The 23,692-nt window shown below is 42.0% G+C and overlaps 1 protein-coding gene and 1 long non-coding RNA gene across 3 annotated transcripts in view; one reads left to right on the forward strand and one right to left on the reverse strand.

The window, feature by feature from the left end:
- The window catches only part of WAPL (WAPL cohesin release factor), a 93,220-nt gene extending 73,786 nt beyond the window's left edge, over positions 1-19,434 (reverse strand). The window contains exons 1-2 of one of the 2 annotated variants that reach the window (XM_019444811.2): positions 19,010-19,434; positions 15,734-16,254 (exon numbers count right to left, since the gene is read on the reverse strand). In XM_019444811.2, the coding sequence (XP_019300356.1) occupies positions 15,734-16,232 (499 nt within the window). In that variant the 5' untranslated portion in view covers positions 16,233-16,254; positions 19,010-19,434. The remainder of the gene's footprint in view (positions 1-15,733; positions 16,255-19,009) is intronic. The other variant, XM_019444810.2, reaches the window with a different exon arrangement.
- A 111-nt stretch (positions 19,435-19,545) lies between these two features.
- Positions 19,546-23,266, forward strand: LOC109264251 (uncharacterized). The gene is made up of 2 exons (XR_008424852.1): positions 19,546-19,947; positions 22,906-23,266. It is a non-coding gene; the product is annotated as an uncharacterized LOC109264251 (long non-coding RNA).
- The last annotated feature ends 426 nt before the right edge of the window (positions 23,267-23,692 follow it).

Consider the following 23,692-nt stretch of genomic DNA (forward strand, 5'->3'; position numbering starts at 1 on the left):
CACATACAGAAATGGACGTGACCATGCAGCAGCATTTTAAATTAAAAAGGGGGGGCACCTGGGTGGCTCAGTTGGTTAAGCATCCGACTTGGTTTCCACTCAGGTCATGGTCCTGTGGTTTGCATGTTCAAGCCCCACATCAGTCTCTGCATTTTACTTAAAGATTTGAATGGTAAAAGGCATTAAAAAAAAAAAAAAAAAAAAAAGCTTTAAATGGTAATTTAAGACATCTTTATATTTTGGGAAGGGAAACAACCAAAAATGAACTACTGGGGCACCTCATCAAAATAAAAAGCTTCTGCACAACAAAGGGAACAATCAGCAAAACTAAAAGGCAACCAACAGAATGGGATAAAGTATTTGCAAATGACATATCAGAGAAAGGGTTAGTATACAAAATCTATAAAAAAAATCAAACTCAACATCCAAAAAACAATTCAGTGAAGACATGGGCAAAAGACATGAATAGACACTTCTCCAAAGACATGGCCAACCAACACAAGAAAAAACTCTCAACATCACTCATCATCAGGGAAATACAAATTAAAACCACAATGAGATACTACCTCACACCAGTCAGAATGGCTAAAATAAACAACACAGGCAACAACAGATGTTGGTGAGGATGCAGAGAAAGATCTCTTTTGCACTGCTGGTGGAAACACAAACTGGTGCAGCCACTCTGGAAAACAGTATAGAGATCCCTCAAAAAATTAAAAATAGAACTACCCTACGACCCAGCAATTACACTACTAGGTATTTATCCAAGGAATACAGGTGTGCTGTTTCGAAGGGGCACATGCACCCCAGTGTTCATAGCAGCTGACAATAGCCAAAGTATGGAAAGAGCCCAAACATCCATCAACGGATGAACGGATAAAGAAGATATGGTATATATCTACAATGGAGTATTACTCAGCAACCAAAAAGAATGAAATCTTGCCATTTGCAACTACGTGGATGGAACTAGAGGATATCATACTAAGCGAAATTAGCCAGTCAGAGAAAGACAAATATCATATGACTTCACTCATATGAGGAATTTAAGATACAAAACAGATGAACATAAGGGAAGGGAAGCAGAAGTAATATTAAAACAAGGAATGGGGCAAAACATAAGAGACTCTTAAATACAGAGAACTGAGGGTTGCTGGAGGGGTTACGGGTGGGGAATGGGCTAAATGGGTAAGGGGCACTGGGGAAGACACTTGTTGGGATGAGCACTGGGTGTTGTACGTAGGGGATGAATCACTGGAATCTACTCCTGAAATCATTATAGCACTATATGCTAACTTGGATGTAAATTAAAAAATAAATAAATAAATTTAAAAATAATAAAAATATTTTTAAAAAACAAGAAAAAGGCATCTTTATATTTTATAAAGTATACCAAAACACCAAAGTTACATGTAATTTAAAAGATAAAGCCATAAAAAAAAAAGATAAAACAGTAAATATCAAACAGCTTTCAAAAGTGCTACTCAGCTGGGCCCACTACACAGATAGTCCAAATCACAGAGCAGTCCTGGTCAATTTAACCTTCCCACATGCCCCATCAACATTACCTATGGAAAGCCTTAACTATGACAACGTACCAGCAACGAAGGAGCTTGTTCACTCCAGTGGCTTTTTTTTTTTTAAATGTTTGTTTATTTTTCAGAGAGACGGAGACAGAGCTCCAGTGGGGGAGCAACAGAGAGAGAGAGAGACAGAGAGAGACAGACAGGGAGAGGGAGGGAGAGGGAGACAAAGGGGGAGGGGGCGAGAGGGGGAGGGGGAGAGGGGGAGGGGGGAGAGAGAGGGAGAGAGAGGGGGAGAAAGAGGGGGACGGGGGAGAGGGGGAGAGAGAGGAGAGAGGGGGGGAGAGAGAGGGGGGGAGAGAGGGGGGGAGAGAGGGGAGAGGGAGAGGGAATCTGAAGCAGGCTCCAGGCTCTGCGCTGTCAGCACAGAGTCTGACTGCAGAAATCAAACCCACAAGCAGTGAGATCATGACCTGAGCTGAAGTCTGACGCTTAACTGACTGAGCCAACCAGATGCCCCTGCTCCCATGGCTCCTGCTCAAGATGCCCATCTCTGCCTACCTACCAGGAGACAGGAAACATACCCCAGTCACTCCTCGACCAATGCACCTACCTTCCAAGTGGCAATTAACTCTTCAAATTAATACAGACACACCCAGAACTACGCTAAAACCTTTCAAAACATATATAGGCACAACTGAGGTTTAAAGATATTCATTTCTCAGGCAACTGGGTAGGTCAGTTGGTTGAGCATCCAACTTCAGCTCAGGTCATAATCTTGATATTCATGGGTTCAAGCCCCATATCCAGCTCTCTGCTGACAGCATAAGCCTGCTTTGGATCCTTTGTTCCCCTCTGCCACTGCCCCACCCTTCCCGTGCACGCACACACACACAAATACATACATACATACATACATATACACACACAAACACACACACACACACACACACACACACACACACACCCTCTCTCTCTCTCTCTCAAAAATAAACGTTTAAAAAAAAAAAAAGAAAAAATTCATTTCTAAATCCTCAATTCCACATGTACTCTGGTCCAAAATCTGAAATGCCAACCCACCTGGGATTTAATCATTCTCCCACATTATAAATAATGGCATATTGCTCACCCATTCCTAATCTTACTGTGATACATTGCTCCAATTCTGGCATAACCTATAAAAAAATAATATGATAGATTACCGGCTTCTGTGCTTACTACGTAACTCTAACGTATGGGTAACATCCTTTGCATGTCAGGCAGTTTCCAATTGTTGCTTTCAAATAGAAACTGCTGTAACAACTCTTCCCCTTACTTTTGTCACTATGCTTTCTCAATATTTACATGTATTAAGAAACAAGAATAGATTGATACCAAAGCTTTTTATTATCTAAGCAATGACATTCATACACATGCACTAATTGGAAAAAGTCCTGCCCATCAAGATGTACATTTCCAATAAATTCCAAAATTTCAATAAATTTTGCCTTTAAAATGTATAGTATTCATAGTTGACCAACATGCACTAATAACTGTGCTCATAACAATCTAGAAGAATTTTTAAATTTAAACATATATACATATTCCTGTACAAAGAATTATGAAAAGGATGAATTATTAAATAAACATAAATACGTGCATTAGGATAAAATTCTGAAGGCAAAGTGGAATAGAAATACAAGCATCCGACTCCTGATTTCAGCTCAGGTCATGATCTCAGGGTTCATGGGATCAAGCCCCGCGTCAGGCTCTATGCTGACAGTATGGAGCCTACTTAGGATTCTCTCTCCCTCTGTTCCCCTCACCAGCCCCTGCCACGTGGATGCTCTCTCAAAATAAGTAAATAAAGTTAAAAAAAATTACAATTTCAAAAAGATAAAGGGGCACTGTAAATCTTCTGGCTGTGAAAGAACTTGTTTTGTTTTTTTTTTTAATATTTGAAAGTGAACAGCAAATAATTTCAACATTTCCAAGTAAGAAGGCGATTATGATAAAAGACAGGAAAGCAGTCATTCTGGGGGTGAAGGAAGAGACAGATGGAAGAGATTCTAGAGTGGTTGCCAAAATTCTATTTCTTAATGTGGGTGGTGGTTATAAGCATGTTGCTCTTATAAATAATTCATTAAACCAAACAGGTATTTCTATACATTGTATTGTATGGTTTTCTGTATCTGTGTTTTTATAATAGAACGGTCAAAAAATCACAGATACTTAAATGTTTTATTTTAAAACATCAATATTCATAGGAAATTCTTTTTTTTTTTTTACAGGAAATTACATCTTTTGCAAGCATTTAAATTTAAGATCAATATTTTCATAACCTAGGTACTTACCCAAGAGAAATGAGGAAATATGTCTAACAAAAATCTAAATGTGAATGTTTATGGCAGCTTCATTCATAATTGCCCAAAACTGAAAACAATCCAAATGTCCTTCAACTAAAGAAAGAATTTGGGCATATATAGAATGGAGTATTACTCAGCAATTAAAAAGGAATGAACTACTGTTACGTGGAATACTCTTAAAAGCATTATGCTAAATAAAAGAAGCCAGACTGATTAGACTACATACTACATGATCCCAGGTGTATGACATTTTGGAAAAGATAAAAACTACAGGGACAGAAAAGAGATCAGTGGATGCCAGGGGTTGGAAGTGAGACAAGAGACTGACCAAAAAGAAGCATGAAGGAACTTTTGAGGTAACAGAAATATTCTATATCTTGATAGTAATCAGTTATATACATTTTCATAGAACTATATGGGTTTGTTTTTAAAATACTACACCAGGTATATTCCACTTGTCCTTCCAGATCCACTCACCACCCGAATCTCAGCCCCAGGAGGCTGACCTATATCAAAAAGTTTCCTTCCTTCTTCCACTGGGTTTTACCCATAAGGAGCCCCAGCAGGATGAATGGAGGAACTTTAGGTTCAGGTATGATACCACCCTGCCCCACCCCGCCCCACCCCCCCCCCCCACCTCCCCACCCCCCCCCCCCACCTCCCCACCCCCCCATCCCCCCTCCCTCCCACCAGCACTTTCCTTATTAGGCCTCTCAACAAAAGGATACTGCTCCCTTAAGGTGGCTTCCTCTATACAGCTCAGATATTCCCCCTGTCCCTGTGAAAATGGGTGATAATAGCTTCACTGCTTGCTAACCAAGTCTAGGGCACCACCCCTTGTGATTTCCGTAACATTTTCCCCACAACTTTGTAAATAGTCCCTTTATAAATACACTTTCTTGGTATTAGCCTAATTGGGGCATGCCGCCTATTTCCAGCTGGGATCTTGACTGATAAGACTCAAACTTAAAAAAATATATAGGGGATATATGAAGCAGGGACAGTTTTCAAACACTTTTCAGACAATGAGTGAACAAAGAAGGTTTGAAAATTGCCATCAGAAAATTTGGTTCTAAAGACACCATGCTTCTCATCTGTTTCTCTGGGTCATGATCCAAAATGTAAACTCATCTTGTCATCTACCTTCTCCCAAACACTTTAATACTCAAAACGTATCGGTACTTCTTTCCAATCTCAAAATCCAACAACCAACTGCCATCACCACCCAAACCCTTAAGTCTAAATCACGCAGGACTCAGTGATCAGCACACTCACATATACCTGGGGGCTCATTCCCTCTACCACTTCCGGGCCCTAGCTGAACCCTGACTACATACATATGCCTCTTACCCTGCAGCCCCATTCAGTATCTGAGAGTAGGATGCTTTGGGGTCACTAGTATGCTGACTCTCCAGAGACTTTTTATAAAACTATTCCTACTCCACCCTCTTATAAAAGCCCATCCTTTTGAGGCTTGTGTCACTTAGCTAGTTACCCTCTAATCTTCCCCAAACTCGTCATTTAACAACCTCTTATTCTTCATTTAAGGGTTTTACATAGGATTTATAACCTATCCCTTATGCCAGTCTTGCTACCATCCTGAATTCCATCAAATCCCAATCCCCTGACCTCACAGTTCTTTAAGCTTCTCCCAAAGACAGTCTTTTACATTCCAGCTCAGCCACCAGTTCTCAGTTTCACCCGGAAACTTGTCATGTCCTAGAAGGCTTCACCTCTTAAATATTAAAATCTAGTAACTCACTTCTCAATCACAACCTACCAACTATCCAACCTGTTCCAGTAACCCCATTCCTGACTTTTATTTAACAAGACTCTCAGGGGGCGCCTGGGTGGCTCGGTTGGTTGAGTGGCCGACTTCAGCTCAGGTCATGATCTCATGGTCCAGGAGTTCGAGCCCTGCGTCGGGCTCTGTGCTGGCAGCTGGGAGCCGGGAGCCTGGAGCCTGCTTTGGATTCTGTGTCTCCCTGTCTCTCTGCTCCTCCCCTGCTTGTGCTCTGTCTCTCTCAAAAATAAATAAATGTTGAAAAGAATTAAAAAAAAAAAAAATAAGACTCAGTATACTGACCTCTCCTTTCTCCTATCCACCAGCCTTGTCCAACTCCTAAAAGTTTTAAATTTCACAATCATTTCACTCACTCTGGACAATACCCTAAATTCTTTCTTCTCTACCTATTCACACCACATCTTGTCAGACAAAAATGACAATCCAGGATAATTCTAATTTTCCTAATATTCTACGTTCTGTGCAGGTTCTGGCTAACAGGGCCTACTAAAGCAGCGGGGGGGGGGGGGGGGTTTGCACTCACAATGAGGTAAGTGACCATAAGTTTTTAATGATACAGACTTCACTAAGGCTTCATTGACGTCCAGAAATTCTCTCTATACAGCTCCTGCTTTCATTTTCTGCAACACCTGCTTGAACCCTTTATCCCTCCACTCTAGCCCCCACATTTCCTTGCCCTTATCTTCCTTTCAGGGATAATCTCTTCTATCATTTCATGGGGGAAAATAATGTCTTCATCCATAAAACCACTCTATCTTCCATCCTTTCACTAAGTTCACATTCTCATCCATCTTTCCTCCTACCCAGGAAACATGGTTCTCTTCTTCCAAGACCAATCTCCCCACCTTGTGCTTTGAATCCTATGCTCTAAGGCTCTACTTTGCAATCAAACCTTCCAGAAACCCTCATCACCTCATAACTTTTCAGAACCTCTCTTCTCCCCTTCAAATATCTTTAATAAGTTGTGTACACTTGCTACTCCCATATCCTATGTACTCACTACTCAGACTGTTCCAACCCAAGCTGCACACTCCAATGCCAATTCTGCAGTCCTCATTCTTGTTGATTTTGCAAGTAGCATTCCAGTTCAGTTGATCCTTCATGAACACCTCTCTACTGGCTTCTATAAAATACCACTGGCTCAATTTTCCTACTGGTGCTCTAGCTGCCTCTATTCAATTTTCTAATCTAGTTTTTTTTTCTTCTTCTCTCCATCAATTAAGTATAACAAGTTCTTCATTATTCAGTGCTTTCTCCTCTTACATTCTCCTTAATGACTTCATCTAATCATATAATTTCAAGTAACATTTACATGCTGAATCTCAAATTTATCATCTCCAACCAAGTCTTATCTACGTTCATACCAGCATACCCTATGCCTCACAAATGTCTCAAATCCAATGTGCCCAAACCTACACTGATGAACCTGCCCTCAAAACATCCCCTTATCTTGGGGCACCTGGGTGGCTCAGTCAGTTAAGGTCTGACTTCGGCTCCGGTCATGATTTCACAGTTGGTGAGTCTGAGCCCCGTGTCTGGTTCTGTGCTGACAACTCGGAGCCTGGAACCTGCTTCAGATTCTGTTTCCTACCCCCCCCCCCGCCCCTCCCCCATTCGCACTCTGTCTCTCTCTCTCTCTCTCAAAAATAATAAACATTAAAAAAGTAAGTCCCCTTATCTCAATACCACCATCTGCTCACATGTTCACATTAGATAACTGAGAGACATTCTTAATGTCTCCTCCTTCCTCACTGTCCACGCCACTAAGTTCTGCTACTTTCATGCTTGCTCAGTGTAGCAGTAGGTCCCAACTTAAGGGTCAGCTTTGGGGGACCTGGGGGGCTCAGTTGGTTAAGCATCTGACTCTTGATCTTGGCTCAGGTCAGGTCTCACGGTTAATAAGATCGAGCCCCATGTCAGGCTCTGTGCCGACAGCATAGAGCCTGCTTGAAATTCTCTTTCCCTCTCTCTGCTCCTCACCCACTCTCACTCTCTCAAAAAAAACGAGTAAACTTGAAAAAAAAAAAAAAAGTTGAAACACTGTTACAAAATTTTCAAGAAGTCAGCTTTGCCCCTATCCCTCACTCAGACCATACACTCTTAAAGGACCCCACATTTTTCTTTTCTTTTTTTTAAAGTTTATTTATGTAATCTCTACACCCAATTTGGGGCTTAAACTCACAGCCCTGAGATCAAGAGTCCCATGCTCTTCCAACTGGACCAGCCAGGCACCCCAGATCCTATATTTTTCTGTAATTTTCAGCACACTTCTTATTCTCTATTCAATCTCTGTCTTGCCCACTAGAATGTGAATAAGGCAAAATCTTGTTCATTGACATACATGAGCATTCAGCATACACAGGACACTAAAATAATAGCTGAATGGCTGGAAGGAAAGCAACCCCCAGACTTTCCTATGAACAAATTCATCCTCCTCTACCATCAGCGCTCTGGAAAAGTTGAGGACTGTTTCCTGGAGTCAAAGATTGGGCAAGAAAAATGTGTGAATCACCTGGCTCTAAATTCTAAAAATATGGAATGCATATGGAAAATCTCTGAAAAGCATCAAGTGTTGTACAAATGTGTTGTCACCGTTTTAAAAGCAGTTATTACCAGCAGAAATCAGTAACTCCATTCCTAGAAGGCATGGACTATGCTCACAGTTTCTACATACTACCTCCTATGGCTGGTATTCAACCTGGATCCGAGAAGAAACTTGTCAGTGGTCACGTGCACTTTTGTTATTGCTCAGACCTTGAAAATAATCCTCCTTTTGGGCGCCTGGGTGGCTCAGTTCATGATCGGGTCATGATCTCGTGGTTCATGAGTTCGAGCCCCACGTCAGTCTCCGTGCTGACAGCTCGGAGCCTGAAGTCTGCTTCCGATTCTGTGTCTCCCTCTCTCTCCCTGCCCCTCCTTTGCTCATACTTTGTCTCTCAAAAATAAGTAAATGTTAAAAAAAAAAAAAAATTTTTCCTAAAAAGAAAATAATCCTTTTACTAAGAAAATATTTTACAAGAAATTAAAGTTCTGGGGCACATGGCTGGCTCAGTCAGAAAAGCATGTGCCTCAATCTCAGGGTTGTCAGTTCAAGTCCTATGATGGGTGTACAGATTACTAAAAAAAATAAACTTTAAAAGAAATTAAAATTCCACTCATAAACAAAATTTAAAATTACAGTGTGTCTTTCAGAATTTGCATACTAAATTTCCATTTGTATAATATATATTGCAAAAAATGAAAAAAGTAGAAAATACTTATTACTTGTAAAAATAAGGTCAGTTTTATTTGCTAAGTATTATAATTACTTAGGCCACATTTTTCTTTTTAAGTTTATTTATTTATTTAGAAACAGCAAAAGCAGGGGAGGGGCAGAGAGGGAGGGAGGGAGAGAGACTCTCAAGCAGAATCTGAGCTGTCAGCATACAGCCCCACACAGGGCTCAATCTCATAAACTATGAGATCATGACTTGAGCCGAAATCAAGAGTCGGACACTTAAAGGACTGAGCCACCCAGGCACCCCAGGCCACAATTTTTATTGAAAAGAAAAGTATTCAGGGTCACCTGGTGGTTCAGTTGGTTGAGCGACTGACTCTTGATTTCGGCTTAGGTCAAAAGGTGCTTGGGATTCTCTTTCCCCTCCCCTGCTTGCTCATAAGTGTGCTCTCCTCTCAAGATAAATAAATATTTTTTTAAAAAAGAAAATTATTTAAATAGAGGCAAGAGGGAATCTAGAATGTGTTCCTATCAATTATCTCCAATGCCAAGATAAAACTAAAACTGTACAGTGACACTATTTTTTTAATATACAAAATTTATTGTCAAATTGGTTTCCATACAACACCCAGTGCTCATCCCAAAAGATGTCCTCTTCAATACCCATCACCTACCCTCCCCACCCTCCCACCCCCTATCAGCCCTCAGTTTGTTCTCAGTTTTTAAGAGTCTCTTATGCTTTGGCTCTCTCCCACTCTAACCTTTGTTGTGTTTTTTTTTTTTCCCTTCCCTTCCCCCATGGGTTTCTGTTAAGTTTCTCAGGATCCACATAAGAGTGAAAGCATATGGTATGTGTCTTTCTCTGTATGGCTTATTTCACTTAGCATCACACTCTCCAGTTCCATCCACGTTGCTACAAAAGGCCATATTTCATTCTTTCTCATTGCCACGTAGTATTCCATTGTGTATATAAACCACAATTTTTTTATCCATTCATCAGTTGATAGACATTTAGGCTCTTTCCACAATTTGGTTATTGCTGAGAGTGCTGCTATAAACATTGGGGTACAAGTGCCCCTATGCATCAGTACTCCTGTATCCCTTGGGTAAATTCCTAGCAGTGCTACTGCTGGGTCATAGGGTAGGTCTATTTTTAATTTTTTGAGGAACTTCCACACTGTTTTCCAGAGTGGCTGCACCAGTTTGCATTCCCACCAACAGGTGACACTGTTATTTTAAATGTAAGCCTCTAAATATGATAAAATTAAGTTCATTCACATCAGAATACAGAAGAGAACACTTTGTTTCTCGAATCTTCTATTAGTAATCTAAGTTATTCACTGAACTGTGATTTACCCTCCATAAAATGGAAACAAAGCCTGACTTACATAGTTTTGATTAAGAATCAATTGATATATAAGATATAAGAGCTCAACACAAAAGTAGGAACTAAATAAATAATTGGTCTCATTACTTCCCTTAAAAGAATTTTAGGTGTGACATATACATTCTAAACAACAGGGGCGCCTGGGTGGCTCAGTCGGTCAAGCGTCCGACTTCGGCTCAGGTCACGATCTCGCGGTCTGTGAGTTCGAGCCCCGCGTCAGGCTCTGTGCTGCCAGCTCAGAGCCTGGAGCCTGCTTCAGATTCTGTGTCTCCCTCTCTCTCTGACCCTCCCCCGCTCATGCTCTGTCTTTCTCTGCCTCAGAAATAAATAAACATTAAACAACAAATATGTCCAATACCTAAATAAGGGTTAGGAGCTCTTGGTGATGCTACACTTTCAGAATTCTTTACTAATTCTCATTAGTGGTACCTGAGTGGCTCAGTCGGTTCAGTGTCTGACTTTGGCTCAGGTCATGATCTGTTAGTGAGTTTAGCCCCGTGTCGGGCTTTGTGCTGACAGCTCAGAGTCTGCAGCCTGCTTCAGATTCTGTGTCTCCCTCTCTCGCTGCCCCTTCCCTGCTCGCTCACTCGATCTCTCTCTCAAAAATAAATAGACATTAAAAATTAAAAAAAAAAAAAACACCCTCAATCATCTGTACTTTATCCAATGCGCAGATGAAAATCTCATCTCACCTCACAAGTTCCTGGGCTACTTTAAGTTTTCAGGAATAGAACAATTTATTTCCCTTTCCTAAAATCATCTTCAGGGGTGGCTCAGTCAGTTAAGGGTCTGACTTAGGCTAGGCCATGATCTCGCGGTTTGTGAGTTCGAGCCTTGTGACAGGCTCTGACAGCTCAGAGCCTGGAGACTGCTTCGGATTCTGTGTCTCCCTCTCCCTGCCCCTCCCCCGCTCGTTCTCTCTCTCTCTCTCTCTCCCCCCCCCTCAAAAATAAACATTCAAAAAATAATAATCATCTTCAGTTCCAAATCAAAGTTCTTAAATTCCTGACAATAATATCCCTAACACACAAACACTCAGTACAGCTTTAAGCAAATGGAAAAAATGCATTGGCTACAAAACCAGTCATGCAAATTAAGAGCCTATGCAGTAGTTATCTCAATATTTGGCAAGATGTGTAGACTGAATCCCAGCTGGCTGGCAAGGAAAGTGTGCCAAGTGGAAATATAAGTCTTTGCATACTTTATTCTAGAGTCCAGATTAAAAACCTGTAGCAGAAAGCACAAAGATGGAAAATGGAAGTAGCCTCATATAAAAGGCAAGAGAAACCTTTCATCCTTAATGCACACAGCCCTGGATACCACACTTTACAGAATATTCCAAGATCTTTTAAAAGGACAAAACTTTAGGTACTGCTAACAGTCATTTTTAAGTGGCAAAGCTGTTTGAGAACTCAACTTAAAAGCAATTACAACTGAAGTATTTGCACATAAAATAAGAAGTCCTGAATCTGCATTAAAATAATCCAGGGATTAGAGGATAGGAAGTGGAAAGAGTAGTGTGTAGAGTAGATAAAATAAGGTTTGCCATATATTGACAACTATTGAAGCTGATATAAGTTTTTTATTTTTTAAATCAAGAGTTAGGACATTGAAAAAATTGTTTTTAATCTCTATTTTTGCGGGGGGGGTGGGGAGAGACAGAGTGTCAGCAGGGAGGAACAGAGAGAGGGTGACACAGAATCCAAAGCAGGCTCCAGGCTCCAAGCTGTCAGCACAGAGCCTGATGCGGGGCTCAAACTCACTAACTGTGAGATCATGACCTGGGCCAAAGTCAGACGCTTAACCAACTGACTGAGCCACCCAGGCGCCCCAAGAGTTAGGACATTTTAGCAACTCAATCCTTCTCTGCAGTTCTCATTCACAGTTTATAATCTAGATTCTGGTTCTCATACCTATCAAAAATCTATCTGGGGGGTGCCTGGGTGGCTCAGTCGGTTAAGCGGTCGACTTCAGCTCAGGTCATGATCTCGCGGTCCGTGAGTTCGAGCCCCGCGTCGGGCTCTGTGCTGACAGCTCAGAGACTGGAGCCTGTTTCAGATTCTGTGTCTCCCTCTCTCTGACCCTCCCCTGTTCATGCTCTGTCTCTCTCTGTCTCAAAAATAAATAAACGTTAAAAAAATTAAAAAAAAAAATCTATCTGGAAAATGGCAACTATAATACATTTTATCATAACCTTATTCTGTGTTTCCTCTTCAAATGAGCCACAGTTTTTAAAAGTAATACCTGGTATAAAATATTTTACCTATAATTTTAAAAGTAGCTAAAAATTAACCACATATTCCCCTGTAGAGAAAGAGATGCACTTTAAAACTTGATGCCAGGAGAAATTTTTACAGTAAATTTGAGCTTGGATAAGCCCTTTTCACCGAAATAATTTCACAGTGAAAATGATCTGAAGGAGCAGGCACTTCCCACAGGAAGGATACAATGGAACTTAGCTACTACACTACGAACAAACTACAATAAAATTTCTCAAAGGTTCTTTCTTGAATAAAGTGTGTAAAAACGACCTGCAAGGGTTTTCTGAGACATTACATGTACAAGCAGTTTCATCTTAAGTCCAAAACATTGTCATTCTCGAAGAATCTTTAATCCAAAAAGACCCCCTTTATCAAAAATTTAAGTTTAGTAGGGTGCCTGGGTGGCTCAAGTCGCTTAAGTATCCTTTTGGCTCAGGTCACAATCTCACGACTTGTGTGATGGAGGCCCGCGTTGGGCTCTGTGCTCATTGGGCTCTGTGCTCACAGCGTGGAATGTGCTTGGGATTCTCTCTCTCTCTGTCCCCACACCCCAACAAATAAATAAACATTAAACACAATTTTTTTTTCACAAATTTAAGTTTGGGTTTCTAAACTTCAATTACAACCAGAAGGCTTCTTTCTGCATGAGAGTAAAGGCAATAACAATATGACAGACAGTAATGCAAGAGTCTAGATACAGGGAAACGCCCAAATGTTAGAGGGGAGGGGGAATGAAAAGCAAGGTCATACCATGTAAAAATATTTCCAAAACTATAACTAACTTACACAAACCTATAAATGGTTTTTAAGACCTCAGAACTACAACTACCATGAGAACTAAAAGCACTCCTTCAAAGTTCCCTTCTTATCCTACAGGGGGCTGCTAGGGTTGCTGTAGCTCTAGGTGGCCAAGGGAAAGGAGAAAAAAATGTTCATAGTGCTACCCCATTCCCTTTACACTAAGGATGACCTGTGAAGGAGGAAGAGGGATAAGATGTTCTTGAACATCTATCTGTATTTTAGTACCCATTTTCTACTCATAAAACCATCACATGGAGTTTGGATTCTTAAGTCCACAGTGTCAGCATTAGAACTACAATTTAGCTTTATCAGACTGGGAAGCTAATATCTCATTTCTACAGAAAACTGTTTCCAATTCCCACCAAACAACTTCAAATGGCAGTTTGGACATACACAGATGTATATGCAATATAAGCAACTTCTATCTATGTAGATTTAATTTCTATTGTCCCTCTACCTAAACACTTTGCCTGCTAGTGATGCCCAGTTCTCCAAAAGTTAGCACTTGGGGAAGCTGTGTCTGCCTTCTTGACCAGTTTCGCCACTTCCTCAGCCTCACGTTCCTTCCTCCAGCCTATCTGCCCCCATTGTGGATTAACTATCAGAGGACAAGAGAGCAGTAAGAATACTGGATAACGCAAGTGGAACAGCACTCTCACAGCCTATCACAGTGGAGGTAATGTAGTATGTGCTCAATATGTTGAAAATCAATAAATGAATATTATTCCAAATCTGCCACTAGCCAACCTTGGACAGTCACTTGACCTCTTTGAGCCTCATCTGTACAGTAAGGAGAACTGAGTTAGTTTATTTTGGTTCAACAGTCCTGTGACTTATAATACATGCTTAGAAGCTGAATTGGGAAAGTTTTTAAGCTGTTTTTTATTTTTTTTAATGTTTATTTATTTTTGACAGAGAGAGTGAGTGCAAGCAAGGGAGGGGCAGAGACAGAGGGAGACACAGAATCTGAATCAGGCCACAGGATCCAAGCTGTCAGCAGAGCCTGAGGTGGGGCTTGAACTCACAAACTGAGAGATCATGACCTGAGCTGAAGTCAGACGCTTAACCGACTGAGCCACCCAGGAGCCCCTAAGCTGGTTTTTTTTTTAGTGAAAGATTAACCTAACCTTAAGTTTTGAACAATGTGTCAAGAGAAATGTGGGCAAAGCATAAGGACAGCCAAATCAGAATTAACCAAGAGGATCAAGGGAATGACAATAACAGCTGGCTCGCTCATCCTCTCATCCAAGGGTGAGAAAGAGTGAAAAATGTCCAGCATTTTTAGTAAAACTATGCAAGGCAAAGTCTTTTATTATATTGTTTGAGGCACTTATATTAAGCCTCGAGGACAAACTCCTCTTGAGAATTCAGTACTAGGAAAGTTTTGTCTTTACTTCCTTTCAAAATATGAGATCTATATAACCTTTCGTATCACCAAACTTTGCCAAGAAGTCGGAAACTAAGGTCTGTTTTCAACTACAGTGCCATCCTTGTCCTATTGCTAATAAAGCAAGCACACTGTCTCTCCTGCTACCTCCAAGCTTAGTTCTTTAGTGTTTCAGTTAATTGCACTTTTACCGTTTACCCGAAGTCTCAAATCCTTTACGAAGGGAGTAGAGGTAAAACGGATAGAATATGTTATTTTTCGAATGAAGCCTAGATGCCAGATTTACAAATTAACACTTTAAAAATACAACTGGTTTTGTGGATTAAAATATATTAATACAAGTTGCTACTGGCACCAGACTCCACAAATCTCAAATTGCAATGAAGTTCAATTCCTCAATGTTTCCACAATACCTCCTTAATCTTTCTAAACTAGTTTTGAAAAAAAGTCTAACACTCCTAAACCTAATCCTCATTGTAAATGCTCATCTCATTTTCATTATCAGTAACAATACAAATCTTCCCCACTAATGTAAGATACTGTGTCATCCTAACACAACAAAAAGACATGTTTCTTACTAGAAATGGAGTTGGGGAGGAAGGAAAAACTGTTCCCAAAATGCACCACAAGTAACAGTCTGGAAACATTAATATCCAAGCTGCTTAAGTAAAATTTCAACCCCCAATTGGTTTCTTTAATGTTTTTAAGTCTCTTCTACAAATTATCTAAAGCCCCCATTAATCACAAATGCAGGAAGAAAACCCAAGCAGCAGGATATTTTAGAATTTAAAGCATTTAATAATAAATGGCATACACAAAGGTCTCCTGGCTCAGAATAAAGAAATTCAAGGGGTGCCTGGCTGGCTCTGTCAGAAGAGCATCCAACTCTTGATCTCAGGGTCATGAGTTCAAGCCCCATGAGTCAAGTTGGGTATAGAGATCACTTAACCAAAAAAAAAAAAAAAAAAAAAGAGAGAGAGAAAGAAAGGAAGGAAGGAATTAAAAACTTACCTGAAGTCATTAATTTAGCACAGCTACTTTTGCTTGCATCATCTTCTAAGATTCGGTTTGTGCTCTTTTCTTTCCCAACCAAAGTTTCTTCCAAATGTAAGCATTTATCAGACCCAACGCTGTCTTCACCAACTGCATGACTAATTTTGCTATTAGCTTCAAGTACAGAAGTGACATCTTCCAGCTGAGCAGCTTCACTAGATTCTGAATGAGAGGAACCCTTACCCTGGGCTAAATTCTTTGAAGAAACTGGTAGAGACTCATCATCACTATCAAATCCAAAAGGATCTCCAGTATTTTCTTCTTCCACCTTAGGTTTCTTCGGAATTTCTTGGATATCTGGTTTGAAATTGGGCCTCTTCTGCCCTAATTTAGCCATAAATGTTGTCTCTCCCCATTTTGTGCTAAGGGTGGTCCGTTTGTTGGAAAAGACTTCATCAAATTTTGAACTGCCATTTCCTCCTTTCCTACTGTAGGTTTTCCCAAATCTGGATGTCATTTTGACACCTGTTTCATATTCTCTGTGGGGGGGAAAAAACAAAAGAAAATATACAATCACCAAACACTTAACCAGCGTTAACACTGAATATAAAAATAACCCAGGGATTCTCCCCCATGGGGGCTTTTCAACAGTCAAGATACAAACTTTAAAAATGGTTGAATACATACAGGGAAGGTGTATAAAGAGAGGGGCTCATTTTTTTATTCTACATACTTCCATATCTAATTTTTTTTTTTTATAATGAGTACATAGTCATACACTTACAAAGTAAGCAAGCATAAGGATTAATCAACTTATCCACAAAACCAACTTAAGAGTGGAATATCCATTTTTTTTAAGTTTCAAATGAATCTATGTACTATTCTCATAAATATCACTTTTACCTTAAGAAAATAATCTGAATAGGGTCATTACTCCTATAAAATCTTATGCACAAAATGTTAATTTTTTTCAGTATCTCAGAATTATCAAGTAATTGACTCAATTAGGTCTTGAAATGTCAAAGCATTTATTCATAGGAGGGGGAAAAAGTCGGGAAAATGGTGCTACTTTCTTATGTATTAGAACCTGCAGCCTTTAATACAATCTTAAAGATCCTGATCCTTGGTCTAATGTAGTTTAAACTGTGGCTTGAAAAATATTCTCTAGTCGGTCATCTCCCTAATCACAAAAAAACGTATTCTATCTTCTTTGTCTTCAACTGCAGAGTTACGTTTTCTGAAGCTGGTGAATTCCAGCATATTACACCAGTCTGCTAATTATTAAATGAAGCATCAGAAACCTGTAAATTTTCCTCTTTGCTTTATAAAGGATAAGTGGGCTCATCTGTTGTATCTACATAATAATAACAAATACTATAACAAAAAAAATTCAAAATAGTAAATCAAAAGAATAAAACACTTTTTAAAGTAACAGTACTTCTTAAACACTATCAATTCTTATCATTTCCTACACTTTGACCTCCTAAAGTTTAAATGTCAATTTATTAAATATACCCAAAACAGATCACTGTCTAGATTTGGGGGAAAAAAAGCTTCATAATTTGAAATTTAAAATATGACAAGTAGAATAATATTTGACTTCTACTCTTGAATACGTTTTGGTCTATACTTTAAACATATTTTTCCTTTACTAACTTAAACTCTTGCAACTTATGTCACTATAAACTTAGTTTTATGTATATTCAATGATAATTTTCCTCTCTCGTGTTTGGCTAGAAACCAATTCTAATTTGACAAAGTAATAACTTAGTCATCATACAGATCTGCATTAAGAAAAAATAGTGTGAAGACCTTTTAAAATGTCACAAAACTTTTTCCTGAGATCTACTGTAGATTGACACTAAAGAATCTTTGGCTTTCCTGTTAGGTCCAGTCTAAACAAAACTAAGTATATTTGGCAGCTGCAAGAACAAAAGAAAAAAGTCATTTCATTCCTTCAAGAATTTAAAGCCCTCATCTACAGACCTGAATTTACATGTACACCAACAAAGCTGAAACATTTTGTATACACTCACAAGGTAACCACCTAAAAATGCTGACTAAATGACACACCAAAAATTTAGACTTGAGCTCCTTTGGGCCCGCAGGAGAAAAACTAGTGGTCTTGCAGTAAAATGGTCTTGGAACCACAAAGCATTCACTGTTGCAAGTTGAAAGTCTGCAGATGAACACTTGATATGAAAGAGTTAACTATTTTAAGCGATAAGAAAATCATGCTTGTTTTTTAAGTGTCCACGTCTTTTACAATTATGTACTAAAATACTGATGAAATAATGTCAGCAATTCTCTAGCTTTAAAGGATGTGGAATGGAAAGTGTGTAGATGAAAAACACTCGGTTAAGAATTAAGAACTGTTGTATCTGAGCGGCAAATACATGGGAATTCATTATGTAATATCCCCTACTTTTGATTTATTTTATAGTTTTCCATGTCTGTCTGTAAAGTCACTAGACATACTATCGCGATAACATTATTAATGCCTAGAGTGTAAAGTACGTACAAATTAGTGTAAGAGTGCGGACACAGTTGACATACTTTAAGTATATCTCAAGTACACAAGCTATCTTGCTCAGTCAGGCTTCAAACTCCAAAGACTTTCCTAACTAAAAAGGAAAGAATGATTCACAACTAAGTCTTTACAGTCGTTGGGCCCTTGCCTCTCTGCCCAAAACCAGGTCGAATTTTCAGGAACGTGCGCTGGGATTAAAAAGTCCTCACACTTAACCCTCAACCAAGTGTAGCTTCTTTAGGACCCCCAGGGGTTTAGGGGCTTCCACCAAGGAGTGAAAGCCGGAAAGGATGAAGCTAACCACCTAGAGATTCTCACCTGGGGGCGGTCGGTGCACCGGGGGGGGGGGGGGGGAGCAGGAGACGCGGTCCCCTCCCTCTGGAAGCTCACGCAACTTTTCTCCTCCCCACCCCCACCGCCAGGAACGGGATGTAGCTTCCGACGCCCCGGAAGCCTCTGCCACTGAATCCCCAGGGCAGTGTAAGGCCTTAGTGGCGGCCAGGGGCGGAGGAAAGACGGCAAAGGATTCAGGGCTGAAACCAACGCACTTGACCGCGCTTGGGGAGGGAGGCAAATCAGTGGCCGCCCGAAAGGAACTCAGAAAAAGGAAAAATAAAAGAGGGAAAAGAGAGTTCTCCAGGTCGTTCCCCTGCCCAACTTCCTCAGAGGCTGTGTGGGTGAAATAGCGAGACTTCCAGACCCCTGCCTCCCCCACCCTCCCTGGCTCCCTCCGGGCCTAGGCAGCCGCCCGAGACCTCACTTACCCTCGGCGCCTGGCGGGTGCTTTGGCCTCGGGCCGCCTCCGCCTCTCCTGCTCCCAACGGCCCACGGACGGGCGCGGGAGCCCCGCGCGAGAGAACAGGGCCGGCTTGTGCGCGAAGAGAGGCAAGGGGCTCCGCCACCGTCAGAACCCGCGACTCCGCTCTGGGTAAATAGGAAACCCGGTGGAGGGAGGGGGGGGAGCGGCGGCACCGCAACTTCCCTCCCCGCCTTGAGCGCCGCCGGCCGGGCCCGGGCCTAGGCCTCTCTGGCCGCCGCCGCCAGAGCAGGTACCGGAGCCCGCTACGTGCCCCCGCTAGGCCGCCGCCGCCTCCTGCGCCGCCGCTTCCGCCGGTGAATGGTCAGCGCTGGAGTTTGAACAGGGCCCTGAACCATCTCAACGCCATTTGCGCTCCCGGCCCCCACCTCCTTCCTCCAACAGCCGCTCGCTCCGTCACTCCGCTTCCCACAGGCCCCGCGCGGCCGTCCGACCCCGCAGCCAATCGCGCGGTCGCTTACTCAAACCGCCGCGCAGGCGCTGCTTCCCGCATGCTCCGGCGCCCGCCATTGGCCCGGCCGCAGCGCCCGACGGGAGTTGTAGTCCGGGTCCGCGAGGGCGCTATACTCGCGGCTAGGCGCGGGAGCCGGCGGCGGGAGGAGCGGTTGTGGCGGGCTTTGCCCGCCCGGGCTCGGGAGCCCGTTGCAGCTCCTGACCACGCCGGGAGACGCAGGTGCCGCCAGGGAGGGCCGGGGGCGCAGTGCAGGCAGCTGTGTCAATCGTTTCCCCTCCAGGGACTCGCCCGTGTCTAGGGACGGTGGGTTGTGCAGCTGCGCCAGGCCTGCTGGGGCCGCGGCCTGGGAGCGCGGAGGCGCGGATTTCGCGGCTGGGAACCGCCCTCTACCCTGGCGAGTGCTAGGCCTGGCGAGTGCTGGCCCGACGCAGGTAACGACTGCGGGAACTGGGAAGCCCGGGGCACTGGGCACCTAACGCCGCGAGGGATGTCGGCTCCGGCGCTTGAATGCTCCCGCGACCCCTCCGCTCATACTTTCATAGTTCTCCGGTCTGCCCTGCACGCGTTAAGAGAGACCCCAAGAATACTGGATAGTATTATCGTTAACTTTGTTGTGTGTAATAACGCTAACGTGGTTATGTAAGAATTTTTTAAAAAAGTCTGAAGTTTTGACGGGTAAAAGGATTATGACTCTGGGATTTACTTGAAAATAACTCCTACAAATACCGACCGAGGGAGAATAAAACCAGTGGGGTGTTTTTCCATTGTTGTGTAATGCGTACACAAGGGCTGATTATTCCAGTCTCACTAACGTTTCTGAAATTTTCCATAAATGAAAAATTTCGAGAATTGAACCAGTGATTGCCTCTGGGGAGGACAGGGAGGTGGGAGATTGATGGGAGAAAAGAGTTAATTTTACACTACGCTCCTTTGTGGTCTTTGGGTTTTGGTTTTGTTTTTTTCGGGTCAATGTATTGATTATCAAAGTTGGAAATTTGGATGGGGGGATCTTTTTTTTTTTAAGGCTGCCGTGGGAAAACAGCGTTCTAAAAAGTAGCACAATCGTTTCGTGCTGAGAGGTGCATGATTCATCTGGCTTGGACGGCCCAGCTGTTTGGTGGGTGGTTAATGGAGATACACCTGGGAAATTAGGAAACTAATTGCTTCTCGTGAAAAGCCCTCCCCTTCTTCCGCAAATGGATGATTTGCCTTGAATGCACCCAGAAGTTAACCGGGTTCCTCCAAGTATATTCAGGAAACTCTGAGTCAAGAAAAAATAGTTAAGATATCCTGCAGCCCTTCGCACTAGAAATTTAAGGTGGATTTTAGCATGGCTGAACTGTTTTACTTTTGCCCTACTGTTTACAAAATGTATATTCTGACATTTAAAGTTTCCCAAATATTGTAACAGTACTTTTTCTTGATAAGTCAACTTTTGATAGCTTATGTGACTGGAAGTTATAACAGGTCTGTGCATTCCACTGTGGGCAGTATGCGCATGGCTTGTATTTGGGTCAGTTTTGTCTTTTCATTTTTTTTATTTTTTTGAAGGATTTATTTTTGAGAGAGCCAGCAAGCGTGAGTGGGGGAGGGGTAGAGGGACAGAGAGAGTATCCCAAGCAGGCTCTGACCTATCTGTTCAGAGCCTGACTAGGGGGGTTGGAACTCAACAACCTTGAGATGATGACCTGAGCGGAAACCAAGAGGTGGACATTTAACCGGCTGAGCCACCTAGGCATCTCAGTTTTGTCTTTTTTTTTTTTTTTTGCTTGTTTATTTTTGAGAGAAAGAGGGAGACAGAATCTGAAGCAAGCTCCAGTCTCTGAGCTGTCAGCACAGAAGCCCTATGTGGCACTTGAACCCATGAACAGCAAGAGCCAAAGTCAGACACTTAACCAACTGAGCCTCCAGGCGCCCCCCACTTTTGTCTTCTTAAAAAAATCAGCATAGGATCTTATTTTATCAGTTTCTTCAGAGATTGTAAGCAGAGGTGCAAGCTGCACTTACTATAATTATTTAGATGACAGAGTACTGGGTGCTAATTAAGGGGTCATTATCATCAGAGGCAAAGGCTAAGATCAAAAAGCCGAAAGTGGTGCAGAGATGAGACCATTGCAAGATCTTCCTGTGGAAGAGTGCTGTGAACCCTCCTGGACCAAAGGATGCATTTTTTATGACCTAGCCTGGTTAGTTGGCTGGGTCAGTGACTCCACATGAAGCTTAAATAGAAGAGTTAATTTTTTATAGAAAGAGATAATCCGTGGAGCCCATTTAGGGGCTTCTTGTGCAGTAGTTGTGTTATTGGAGCTTAGTAGAGTTAAATTCTTGCTGCTCAAAGAGTGATCCCTAGTCAGCAGCATGGCATACCCTGGAAGCTTAGTGGAAATGTGGAATCCCTGTCCCCAACTCCACTGAATCAGAATTTGCATTTTTAACATGATTCACCAGGTAACTGGCCCATACGTTAAAGGTCAACAAGCCCTGATTTTTGAAGTACATCTATAGCCTTTAACAGAAGTCTAATCTTTTTTGTTAAGGTGGGGGAAAGGAGGAAGAGAAAACATTAAGAACCTATTATACATCAGGTACGATGCCAGCCTCTTCATTTGCATCCCTGCCTGTTATCCCTGTTTTACAGGTGAGAAAATTGAGAGGTTGGCATTTGCTCAACGTATGGTAACTAATAAAGAAATCAAACTTTTTCTTGAACATTGGATATCCATTATTATAGACATTGTTGAATCTGGTAGAAAATGGTACGTGATTTGAAGAGTAGGAAAGTGTGTGTGTGTGTGTGTGTGTGTGTGTGTTTAGTCTGTGGAAGCTTAGTGTATTAATACTGAAGAGAGCTGTGCTGCGGCTCTCTGCTCTCCTGTGCCTCACACTAAAGACTGCCTACGCCAGGGCCCCTTCTGGAGGCAGTTCAGTCTCTGGGCCTTCAGGCCACACCACTCCCTTTACCTTTTACCTCCCTGATTCCAGTGAGGCAAGTGAATACCCTGAAAGCCCCACTCCATTCCAGTGCCGTGGCCCTGAGTCCCACACCAGAGTGAGCAATGTGGACTCCAGTCTGGATAACACGTGGGAAAGCAGCTTTTTGGATGTTGGTGGTGGTTTTCCTTTGGTTTTCTTAGTTCCCTCAACTTATACTCTGCCACCTGCCTATCCCCATCCCCCACCCTCTCTCCCTGCACCCCCCCCCCCCAGATTAGTTCACTTCACTTCATTCAAATCTGCTTCACGCACATATTAGGTAGCAAATAAGGGCTTTTTTGTTTGCTAGAATGCCTCGGTGTCTGATGTCTGATTTTTCTCCCCCATTAAATTATATTTATGGCAGAGACTAAAATCATAGATCTGAACCACACTTGTACCCTTTGATGCTACAGGCTGCCCTCCTGCGTGCTGCCTGGAGGAGGGTAGAATCTCCACTACCTTGAGCTCCATCCACTCAGGTGGACTCATCCTTTGCTTCAGTGGAAGAAAGAAAATCCTGCCAGGAAAACTAATAGAAGAATCTGTTGTGCCATTGTTGGGTCTCTGTTGCAGCCCGGACGTGAGAACTGTCAGAACTGGAATTGCTAAGTAGAACTGTGTAATCTTTTTCTGATAATGTGTAGTACAATGTATCACAACTTTCAAAATTCACTTCAGAGAGCTTGAAGTCAGAAATTTCCACACTGGTTACAGGAAATGTTTCCTTGTTTTAGGATGGGGAATCAGAATTTATAATAAAAATTATAAATCATACACTTGCACGTTGTGGTGATTGTATTACAGTGCCCTACAAAATGAGGGCCAGGCCCTGCCCTTACCTCCCTGACACTCCCCAAACATTTCTGTTCTGCCCAGTATGGAAAAGGAACTTTTCAATCAATCTCCCATGGACCAGCCTGTTTTGTTTATTTATTTTTTAATGTTTGTTTATTTTTGACAGAGAATCCCAAGCAGGCTCCATGCCCTTGGCACAGAGCCCAAGGCGGGGCTCAGACTCCCAAACCATGAGATCATGACCTAAGCCAAAATCAAGAGTCAGACACTTGACCAACTGAGCCACCCAGGTGCCCCAACCTATTTTAAATTGTAACACCCCACTCCCAAATGCTATTTCTACTTTATTTTTCTTCAGGGCATTTATCTCATCTAACATATCTCATGTTTTTTTGTGTTTGTTAC

The sequence above is a fragment of the Panthera pardus genome, unplaced genomic scaffold (genome assembly GCF_024362965.1).
Source record: "Panthera pardus isolate Hobbes unplaced genomic scaffold, ASM2436296v1 HiC_scaffold_22, whole genome shotgun sequence".
In the NCBI taxonomy this organism is placed as follows: Eukaryota; Metazoa; Chordata; class Mammalia; order Carnivora; family Felidae; genus Panthera; species Panthera pardus.